Raw genomic sequence first — 12,349 nt, forward strand, 5'->3', positions numbered from 1 at the left:
CAACAATTATTCATTATGCTGTAAAAAGAAAGGAGGCCAGTGCACAGCTTTCATTCTTCTTTGGCTACTGGCCAACACCTGGTCTTGATTTACTTGCGGTAATAAAAAGGGAGACATCAAGAGCACAAAGTTATATGATTTGTTAATTCACTGCTTGTATTCTTTTCAAAGGATACCATACATCCCATCCTCAAACTCCAGAGCAGCCCGGCGAATGATCCTTTCCCGAACAATATCCGAGTCCTTCTTTGGTTTGGGCTTCTGTTCCTGGCTTTTCCTTACTGTGCGTTTCTGGAACCATGTAAGGATACAGTATAAAAGAGGAAAAGTGAGACAGCATCCTGAGAGACTGTCTCTAGCTGAGAACAAGGACACATAAATAAGAACCAATAGTTTCTGAACAGTGATATGTGAAATGTTAAAACTCTGTTAAAATTACTCAGTCAGAGCAGATCAGGATTAATCATGTATCATTTAAAAAACAAAATTCAACTAATTGGGTAATGGAACATGACTTACAATAAAGTGACATCCACATAGCGACATAGTCCAGAAGCTATAGAAAGAATGGATACAATATGCCGTTTCATGCCTTTTATGTATAAATGCAAACCCTGAGAGGCCTTGTTTTGTACCTCAATCCTTTTCTCGTAGCTGGCTCCCTTGACAACCTTGTGGACATAGATGCTGGGTATGTGGATGTCCTCTTCAGCAAAGGTCCCAACGTCCACCACCTCCTCCACCTACACAGAGACGCAGAGTGATGAACTCCACCTTCGCCTGTAAAATGTCTCACAACCCTTGAGATTAAAGTTCAGATAAGGACACCATGCACTGATGTCATTGCGTGACCAGGAAATAACCTCTGCCTACGCAGCAATGAAATATAACAGATTAACTGATGAAACCCAGCTGATTCTTTTTTGCCTCTCTGCAGGCTAATCTCAATGAATTACATTTGGTCATTTTTAAAAGACCATTCCCAAAGAACACTGATGGGGATGCAAAAGCGGACATTTAATCTTCAATTATGATTTCACAGGTTTAAAAATTCTGCCCATGTCATGACTTTAACAGCAAAGGCACGGTAAATATTTGTGGGAGAGGGTGTTAAATTTATTCTTTTCGCAACTCCACTGAGTCCAGCTTGGCTGACTGAAAACAGAAGAGGATCAGCCAACACTCCAAGCCCCAGGGACGTAGCTTGATCCTTGGATGAAAGGCGATGGAGAGTAGAGATGTGTGGAGGAGATTGTATTGGTGTTGGGAGGACTTTGGTCAAACCAAACACAGAGGTCAAAACAAACTTAGACTTTTTACTCCTCTATGTTGAAAACAATGTACAGCTACACGTTTTTTATTTTTATGTCTATTCCACAGGCTCTGCCTCAGGACTCTCTGAGGTTTACATTTTAGCTCGGCTTATTCTCACAACCTCAGTGGCGCTGTTATAACATTGGACACTTTCGTTGTCTATATATACACCCTCATAACACTTTAATTACTCTCACATTTAATATGGCGACATGATAAAGGTATGTGTCTCAGATATTAAACAGACAATATATTCCTGGCTCTGAGACAGAAGTGCATCACCTTTGTGTAGAAAGTGTCCAGCAGCAGAGGAAGAGTGTACATAAGCTTTTATGCCTGTCTGACTAACAAGACACAGATGGAAATGGCTATTGATTTAAGCAGAGTTAGGTCAACATGACTGTGATAGAGTTCCCACCACGAGCGAACCTGCTCCCTCCTCCTCAGGTAACATTACAAACTGCTATCAACCGAGCCTACAGCCTCCACTATACAGGTGTTCAGAAGAGCTGTGCAGCATGTGTGGGCTCCACTCATTCCTGCGGGACCATTTTTAGCCTGCTCAAGCTCCTAAAATTGATACAGTGCATTCAGAAAGCACTCAGACTCCTTCACTTCTTCTTTTATGCAGCCTTATGCTAAAGAAAAAAAAAAAAGTTCCCCTCATCAATCTACACTCAATAATCCATAACGGCAAAGTCAAAACAAGATTTTTGATTTTTGTTTTTTTTACAAATTGATTTAAAAGGGAAACTGATATATCACACTGACATAAATATTTGCACCCTTTACTCAGGACTTAGTTGAAGCACCTTCTCTTGGGTCGTCTTGGGTATAACAGGACAAGCTTTGTAAAATTAGATTTGGGGATTTTCTGCCATTCTTCTCTGCAGATAATCTCAGGCTCAGTGGACAGCCATTTTCAGGTCTGTTGGGATGGTATTGGGTAGTTGATGCAGTGATGCGAGCGGTGCCTGGTTTCCCTTCAGACATGACACTAAGAATTGATGCCAAACAGCTCAATCTTGGTTTAATCAGAACAGAGAATGTTGTTTCTCACAGTGTGAGAGTCCTTTAAGAGTTTCTTTTTTTTTTCCTTCTTCGCCAAGTCCAAGCAGCTTTAAAGTGTCTTCCACTGAGCAGAGGCTTCTGTCTGGCCACTCTGCCATAGAGCCCTGATAGGTGGAGTGCTGCAGTGATGGTTGTCCTTCTGGGAGTTTCTCCCTTCTTCTGCCTAAATCGCTCTGTTTGGCCGTGGAGCCAGCTCTGGGAAGAGTCCTGATAGGTCCAAACTTCTTACATTTGAGAATTATGGAGGTCCCTGTGCTCTCAGGAATTTTCAAAGCAGTACAAATTGTTTTGTAGCCCTCGCCAGATCTGTGCCTCGACACAATCCTGTGTCTATGCTCTGCAGGCAGTTCCTTCCACCTCACGGCTTGGTTTTTGCCCTGAATTTAAACAATTGTAGCATGAGGCTGCAACATAACAAAATGTGAAAAAAGTGAAGGGGTCTGAACACTTTCTGAATGCACTGTATATCATGTTTACAGTAGGCTGTTATTAAACACAGTGGTCCCTGGGATTTTGAGTCAACATAAGAATCAAACTAAACTGGGAAGGGATCAACAGCAAGCAGAGAGAACTTGTTTTCCCTTTATCACACTGAAGACGCCCTAGCAGGGAGGAGGTGCAATTTCTTTCTTCCTGAAGAGTCTTCAAGGGGGAAAAGCCCTCGAGATGACACAAAATTAAAAGGAAAAAAGGAGGAGAGAGCAATGAAGCACCAGATCTATCATCACATCGCTGGGGACTAAAAGGGGATTTACCCATGACAACATAATTCTCGCCCTCTCCTCTACTTTTCTGTGCTTCACTCCTGTGTGGCTCAGAGTGTAACCTACTTATTCCATTTACATGAGGGGCAAGCAGCCGTTCAGAGCAAATTGAATTGAATCTCTCTTTATCTCCACTTCCTCCCTCAGCACTCAGCGCTGACTGAGAGGAGTCAATGGCTAAGAGTGGATCCCATCTTAGCGTTGTCATGGATACGCAGGCTTTGGTCTGTGGTGAGCTAGGGCCACTGAGGACCGTAAAGTGATTTTAGACTCTTTTTCTGGTTCTCTAAGGTTGGGTTATGGTAAATCTCTGACGCTCCACACTGAAAATGAGGCCATGCAGGATGAGATTGGTAGTGCAAGAGAACTGATACAGCAGTCCCACACATCCACCCACAGCTTTCTCCGGGGGCTTGATCTGTCTTTTGTGAGAATGATGATTTCCATAGACGTCTTCATCAAGCAAGACTGCACGCATCACATTATAAAACCGTAACAGTAATAAAATAGGGAAGACTCTGGGCAAGAGAATCACTACAATTATTTGGTGGCATGAATTTCAAGACTTCAGATGAATGAATTTAATTAACAGTGTTAATCCCTAATTGTGAAAAAAAAAAGAGTGCCCCTAAAAAAACAAAACAAAAAAAACCACAAAAAAAAAACAGAATAAACAGAAATCCCACCTCAGAGACTCAGAGATGGGTTTCTCCATGTCCGTCTGTTGGTCTCTTACACACATGCAAGCAAACCATGTATTCAGCTCAGTTTTCAATTAGCCTTCCAAAGCTAAGTCACAGCACAATAACAGGCTCATACAATTTAAATGTGCTGTGTACATAAAAAAGCCTCGGTTCCTTTCATCTAGGTGATGTGTCCCGGCTGCACCGGTGCTCAGATGTAGTTCAGACGGGAGGTTGAACGGACGAGGAGGGATAAAGCATTAAAACATAATAATAAAAAACACACAAGAATAACACATAGACACGCACGCAAATGAGCAGGTGTGTGGAGCAAGCGAACAGGCACACGCATAGGCACACACACATTGATATTCCCGTATCTGTAGAACAATTTTCACATCAATGAGAGCAGAGCGAGGCATGAAGTGAGCTGGCAGGAGGATAGAGGGAACCAAAGTGCCCTCTGGGGACACAACAAGCCTTTTTTCGAGAGTGTCTGCTTTTTTTTAGGCCGTGAGCTTTGTCAAATATTGTTAATCTCAAACTGATTGATACACAATGCTACCACATTCCTAGAATAAACCACCAACAACCAAAACAAAATAAAAACAGTGCTACATTTACAGTTTGGCTGCATTTTTAAGAATAGACAGTTGTTTATGTTTTCCATTCATTTTAGTGATTAGCATGACTGAGTAAAGGTATTCATTTGAGTTGCTTGCACTCCTGTTGATCATCTGGGTTACATTCCAGTCGCCAAATTAACAAGCAGGAGTTGGAGTATAAGACGGTATAATTCTGTCTGGTCCAACAAAATGTTAGGAAGTGAATGGCCTCTAGAAACTAAAATATTTATTACATCCTCGATTACAAAAGGTACTGAACTGAATCAATGAATAACATCGTTAAATTTACACGCAACAGCGATGGGTGCAAAACTGTGACCAACACTGCACAACTATCCTAAAGCTGGTGATGAAGTAGAATTTGGCTTTTAGAGTCATCCAAAACTAAAAAGAAAAAGTTAATTTTTCCTCTGATAATCATTGACAACCATGGTACATTTAATGAAAATCAGGTCATTCATCAGTATCTTGTGCACACAAAATATCAACATCCAGTTGGCAGGATGACATAAAATTTATTGAGCAAATTTTATCTCCTTTGAGAACTGACCCCTTTCCTTTTAGGACACTTTTGTCATATATTGTATGCAAGTAGAAATTTGTCCTGATGGTTGTGCTAAAGTTAAAATCTGAGCCTCACTGAAATTAAAAGGAATTTTCTACGAGGGGACATGAACGTCTACAGCAAATTCAATGACAATCTGGAAAGTAGTTGTTTGGTTTTCTTATTTTGGATCACATTTCCACCCTTAGGCTCAACTAGTGGGGCAAAAACTTTACTCAGACAGAGTTGAAACATTTACTAAACTGACCAAAAAGACCTTAATAAAACTGCGTCAGCTCAGACTGCAAATTTATCAATCTCAAGTTTCGATTTTTAATTTCAAACCAGATTAATATAACGCCTTGATTAACTAGGATATTACAGACAAGCTTCAGTAGCTAATACTTTAATTATAGAGTTACCTGATCTTATAATCCATCATGTCTTTATTTTGTTTGGGTGTATGCGTGTTTGCCCGCATACTGAAATGCGACAGCCAGGAGGAGGAGATGGTGTAGCTACAGGCGACAGAGCATGAGGATGACAGCGACACCCCACTCTCATTACCCTGTGTATTTATAGCCTCTCCATCTTCCTCCCAGTGCATGTGCATGTGTGTTTGTGTGCGTGTGCATGTGTGTCTGTGAGTGTGGGCACTTGGCCATGCTCTGCTGCCACTTTCGGGCTCAGCTCCGGCTTTATCCTCTAACCCAGAATACTGACAACATGAGCAATCTGTTTCCTCTCAGTGGAAGCTTGCCTCGTCTATGACAGCCTTTATGCTATCCACAAAATGGGAGACAGCCAACCAGTGCAAACCCTAACAAAATTACAGGAACTAAAAATACATTTTGTTCAAATCACGCATACTGCACACCAAAGCAGTCGGAATGGACAACTTCACGCCCAGCTCAAATGGTAGTGTTTACATTTCAAAGAACACACAAGCCTCTGTGAAGTGTGCTTCAGATTCAGATGATAGGCAGTCGTCGGGGAACTTTGAAATGGCAAATTTGCATATTATACGTTCTGACTATAAGTTCAAACACAGTTTGTGCATATGTTCAGCAGATCTGTAGTCCCTTTCCACTCCCCTTCAACATCCCTCTCTGTCTGCTTTTCTGTCTCTCTTTTCAACCTTAGCCCCAGAGTGCGTCATCAGCTTTAGCATCAATCATAAGAGTCAATGTCAGTATGGCACTTGAATATAAGTCTGTTCCAACCTGTCAGCCTAAGTGACGTAATGTTGCATTTCAGATTAGACATGACCAAAATACTCAATGCTCTGGTAGCAATAACTGGTATTGCAGTTGGGCAAATACTGCCATCAATGACCTTAAAAATTTAAGCTGTAAGATACACTGGTTTTAAAATATCAAAACAGCTTTTCTATTCAGCTCAACGTGAAATCATACATTCAAATGTTCATGTAAATTCATGCAGGAAAGACTTGACCTGAGCAGCTATATTCAGTCAACTATTTTAATCTGATGTAAATATGAATTTTATGTTTATTATGTGCACAAATGAATTCAGTAGTGCTTTAATTAGCATGGACAGAAAAACTTTCAGTTTAGTTTCAGAAAACTGACACACAAATGTAAATATTATCTGGTCATTTATCTCTGAGATCTTTCTTGGCCAAATCTTAACAGTTGACTTACTAGATATACTTCATGGGTTCATTCATGAGCTTACCTCTTGGGTTAGGGTTAGCGTCTTTTAAGGCTACAATAAATTTATCTTACTGGCCTCGATCACTTTGAAGGTTGCCAATTCATGAATTGATGTATGGTCTCACATATCAAGAGAGTCTACTAAATGGATGTATAAGTACAATATAAATGTTATCAGTGTCATTGTGATGTGTTTTCTTCCCGTACATGCATACAAATGAGCATACACACACTTTTTGTGGGTAAAAAAAGAAATGATGTCAGAGGCTTTTAATGTCCATCTGTCCATTGATATTACAGCAATTTGCTGTGGTAGCCAAGCCAGCCCTGCAATTACCACCATTTGCTCTGGAAAGGTTTCATCTCAAAGTCAAAATAGATGCACTATATCGAGAACATGGTTAACTTTGTTTTGTACATACTATAGTATGTAAAAAATGAGGACTCTGTGGTGAGCAATGCCGCTGTAGAGATACTTGTCATCTTTACTATATACTGTACCATACAATACTATATACAAAACCATATCCCCCTCTGAATCCTATGATACCTATTAAACTAAGGCTACCCATCACTTTTGCAACACTGTGGTAATGAACCAAAGAAGGGATGGAAAGGGAATCACCTAGACCAGTGGTTCTCAGGGTGGGGTCCAAGGACCCCCAAGGTTCCTTAAAGGGGTTCCTGGGGGTCTCCAGCAAAAAGGGGAATCATTTATTTTCACTATAGTTCCATCCGTAAGTAACACAATGACAGAACATATGACTATTTTGTCATGAGTTTCAAATACTTTGTCTGATAAAACATCTAAAAGCAAAACTCTTTTTTTTTTTTTTAGATGGGGGATCCTGGGACAAAATCTTATAAAAAAGGGGTCCAAGGTCTAATCTGTATCAGTTTAGGGGTCCTTGATGTGAAAAAGTTTGAGGACCACTGACCTAGACCATGTCTGCACCCACAACACCCTACAAATTGTGCAAAATACAAACAGAAATTATGACATTCATTGCACACAAAAGCTAATTCATAAACCTCTTTATGCGGGAAATGATGGGGAAAATTAGTGGATTTGTAATTATTTGCCAACAGTAGCTTGAGTAATGGAGTTAGTCAAGGGCATAAGTCAAGAACAAGGCGAGAAAACTCAACAAGGCGTGGAAAACGTTGGCTGGAATAAATAATTGAAATTCTAGCAGTGAGCAAACAAAGCATTATGTAGCAGAGAAAAGACTAAATGTTTCATGCTAACACATTATCAATCCAATGCCAAACATTGGAGTAAAGAAACGTAGAACATTACCTACACCAACAATAGCTCAAGCCCAAATATTTTTTTTTGCAAATGTGTTGTTTTTTTTTTTGTTGCAATAGTAATCACATCTAAGGCACAATACAATACACTGTTTAAACCCTTGCCACTATCTTTGTTTCAACACGAATGCAAATGGAAGGCTGATGCTGAAACCCCTCAGGATACTAAGTCATTTATATCCAATTAGACCTCCAGCCTGGTCAAAAGAACAAAACACACTTATAAATACATCCATTCAGTTCATGCATGACTGGTTGGGTTGTGCACACTAACACCCACACAACTACATCGCATTGCCAGAGTAACAGAATACAGTTGAGTCATTTACTGCGACTGATGGTCAAAACAACAGAAACCACTGCTTTTATTCAGTCTCTGTTGTAATGTATCCCACAATGCACTGGGGCCTTTCACTGTACCTGCGATAAGGGAATAACTGGACCAGCTGGATACCGTGGAACACTCAACAATTGAATAGCTGGCTTTGGTTGCCTAGCAACCGTGGCAGGAGCTGGTGATGATCTGGTAATTTTCAAAGTGCTTTTGTGTTATCTCTCGTTTTCTGACACCCCTCCTGCCTGGTATATTTATGTATCAGAACTGGGAAAGGGATGACAATGATTCACCAGTGTTCACTGACCTGACCACTATCAGCAGCAGTGAGGACTAAATTTAATGTTAATAACAGGACATGTACTGTATATCCATACCATGATAGAATATATCGTAGATTATAACAGAGTGTTAATCCATTTATCTTGAACATGGTAGATGTGGAGTGGAGTTGGCTGGTGATAATTGCTCCCCCTACTGGAAGATCAATTAAATTTGCTTTCCAGAATTGCCATTAATGTCTCACAAAAGTGGTGTCACCAGGTTACATTTCTAGGCATCTGTTCCTCTCAGGGATATTTAATGCATTACATACACATTCACTGAGCATGAAGTGAAGGAGATCAAAAATTCAAAATTCTAATTAAAATGGATCCTTTGATGACTGACAGTTAAAGATGTAAAGTATTTAAATATTTCAATTTAATGTGCCCTTTCAAAGAATAAAGACTGTGTCATCTCAGCCTGCTGAGTTAAGATTTCAAGTCCAGGTAATTCAAACAATGATTTGAGTGGGTTGGCTAAACAAAATGTTATTCAACAGGCTAATGGGAACCAGCTTTAGTGAAGTGTCGAGGGGAAAGTTTCCAGTTGGTTCCAGCTGGTTTCCAGTTTTTATGGAACTCGCTTTGACAGACTTTGATGTGGTGATATTCTACTGCTTAACAAAAAACAAAGTCAGGAAACATACTCATATTGAAAAGGAGATTAAGGGGTCTCCTTGACTCTGGATAGGGGACTTAATTTCAAAATAGATTAAGTATTTTGAAGATAGGAATTAAACTAATGTAATGTGGATTGAATCCAAGCAGTGCCAAAAACTCTAGGTCTTAGAATGGCCTATTGACGCTGGTTACAAAAGAGAGTCAATCCCCACAGACTCTTATGTTAAAATTCCTCACTTAACAGCAGAAATAAACATGTTTACAGCCTGGTACAAAAAACGGTTTTAGTCTCTATAGTAATTTCACCATTCATAACAAATGTACAGGGAGGGGGTAAATTTTTATATAACTCATCCGTTAAAATTTCATTAAGGCTTAGAAATTATACACAATTGAGGGTGTGGCCACTTTGAATGACAGGTGGATTCTGTCACAGTTGGATAGCTGCTAACTGTCTGCTAGACGTCACCTCAGCTAATTCGTGTCAGTGAACATGACAAATGGCTTGTTGTTGATTAATTTACTAACAGAACATGAGTAAGTCTGTGCTCCTGTTTTTTGATTATTTTATTTATACGTTAGCACTAATTAGCAGGTATCTTTCCTTGGGTTAACCTTTAAGCAAGACACAGTTATCAAACTGGCATTCACCAGAGTCTCAGCACCACCTCACCTCTTTTTCTCATTTTTGGATTAGCAGGGGGTTAGGTGGTCAAGCACTGCCAAGATGGTGATGGCGGAGCAGCCCACTCTGAGCTTCAAAACCACTTAACAGAAACCTATGGGTGACATGATGGAGGCTACATCCATCTTTATCTTTGTGCTGTCTAAGTTGCTGCCCTTTGACTGAAACAGAGCTGTGAATCATCTTTATTTTGCTCAATTTTCCCTAGGATTGTCATTTTCCCACAGTATCCTGACATTTTTTTTCTTTTCATAAGGGGCTCAAATTGTTCCAGGGCATGGCCCCGGAACAATTTGAGTCTACCTGGATGTGTAAAGGCTACAGAGAAAGAAATTTAGTCGAGTGGACAAGCAGTTCACTGTGCAACATGTTCCTCTAAGACCTTGCTCCACATTGGCCTGAGCTGCCAAGCTGAGAGTTAAATAAATAGCTTCAAAAACACCTGACCCTGTCTGTTGGTTCCTTTCCCTGCCTTAACCAGCACCCAAACGACAGGATCAATATTGACAGGACATCACCGGATTTATGACTTGAGCGTGGACTGAATCCCAGAGACGCATTTATTTTCAGAGACGGTAATTGCCTCAGTATCAGGGATAAAAGGTTCTTAATGGGTGCTGCAATACAGGCTTATAACTTTATTGCCACCAATAAGTAGGCTTGTCATAGATAAAGTTCATATGTTACCTGCACTGCCATAAAATAATCATATTCTTAGACACACACCTACTGAATGTTAGTCTGAATATGCACTTGAAATACAAATATTTTTTAATTTAATATTTATTTTGCATTGGAAGCCATGTTTATTTAATATTTAATAAAATGAATTTGAAGTCGATGAATATTAATGAGGAAGAAAACAAATTTTTCATGTCATACTTTCAAAATGGAATAAAAACATTAATAACCACATAATGTGGGAAAGACAATTTTGAAATATATTGAATTCCAATGCAACATTTGAAAATCCTGTCTGCTATCATCCGTTAGCCTGCAGCACAACCTACAATGAATGCCCCACTGGATGCAACCATTTAGTTGAAATGTGGATGACAAGTTTTTGAACGCACTATTTGTTATTAGGACATGACAGTCAAGCAGTGAAATGCAAAATCTTCAAATACTAGGCTGAAACTGACACAGTTATTTGACACAGTCTGGTTTTAGCCCTGGCAGGGAACATCAAATTACATTTAAATTGGATTCATTTAGGTTCAGATGCAAATGCAGAGCTTTCCTTTCCCAGAATAAGATCATTTCTGTCAGGTTGTGGAGTGTGTTTTGGGTGAGGTTAATTGATTGAGATGCAACATTAATTTTTTTCCATAAATGGGTCATTTGTAAGAAGATTTCTTTAGGCTATACACCTAAGCTTGGTACCCCACTTAAAAAGGCTGCATACACACTGTGTCCTTGTTTCAATAATTAAGTAGAGCAATTATTTCTGAATCTCTGAGAGGCTGTTTGTGTTCAGAACGTTCCTCAGACCTTGTTACCTAAAGTATGTCAGGTGTATCCTGGAAGCTTGTGATACTGTGGGATCTATCGCTTTCAACTTGTCATATCATTCCTCCTCTCTATTTCTATATCATTCCTTCCACCTTCCGCTGTATGGAAGTAGAAATGCCACAAAAGCCGGGAAATTGAAAAAAAAAAAAAAGAGAAAAAAATACATCACATCTATCTGTCAGTCCAAATGAAGCCCGGGTCTCTATCCCCTTTAAACGATTGTTTTAACCTCTGCACTCATCAAAAACACATTGAGCAGATGACTCGGCTGCAGAAAGGTTGAAGCAGACAGTTCAATATTAAATCCAACCAATTATGCTTGCATCTCATAACGCAGCTTTCTAAGCAGAGCTGTATTATCATTCATGTCACTTGCGTCTACATCACAACTCCAGCAGACGTCACACAGACACATTTCTTGGTCGCATCACTGCCGTCAGAGCGATTAGTCTCATTATCCTTGTAGGAAAAAAAACAGGGCAATTTCTATTGTACCAGAGCGCTGATTCTCCATAATTCATCATATCCATCCTTGGTATCATGGTAACTGTCACCAGAAATGCACAGGGTTAGGCTTAGTGCCAAATAGTTGAATTTAGTGGTTCTTTCATTTGGGACGTGTGCAGAATGCGGTTGTCTTAAAACTCATTAATACCTGTTCTACTTACCGCTATAAACCAAATTTTAGTGATCAATCGACCATAAAGCCTCCACAACAGCCCTTCAGTGAAAAAAATTACTCTCCCCATTTGGTCGCAGACATTTGTAATCAACAACAGACTAAATCTCAAGTCCAGTCACCGTGGAATAATTGGAAATGTGCTTTGTGGAACTCTCTTAGATTTATGAGAGACCCCTCGCTACTGATTTATTTTCAGACAGCAC

General features: G+C 39.8%; 1 protein-coding gene across 1 annotated transcript in view; it reads right to left on the bottom strand.

Moving 5' to 3' along the window:
• The window catches only part of oxct1a (3-oxoacid CoA transferase 1a), a 44,863-nt gene that overhangs the window by 22,002 nt on the left and 10,512 nt on the right, over positions 1-12,349 (bottom strand). The window contains exons 8-9 of the mRNA XM_023394182.2: positions 636-743; positions 177-291 (exon numbers count right to left, since the gene is read on the bottom strand). Coding sequence (XP_023249950.1) covers positions 177-291; positions 636-743 — 223 coding nt within the window. The remainder of the gene's footprint in view (positions 1-176; positions 292-635; positions 744-12,349) is intronic.

The sequence above is a fragment of the Seriola lalandi genome, unplaced genomic scaffold (assembly GCF_002814215.2).
Source record: "Seriola lalandi dorsalis isolate HSWRI2012SDOR001 ecotype SW California unplaced genomic scaffold, Sedor1 jcf7180002054946, whole genome shotgun sequence".
NCBI classification, from domain to species: Eukaryota; Metazoa; Chordata; class Actinopteri; order Carangiformes; family Carangidae; genus Seriola; species Seriola lalandi.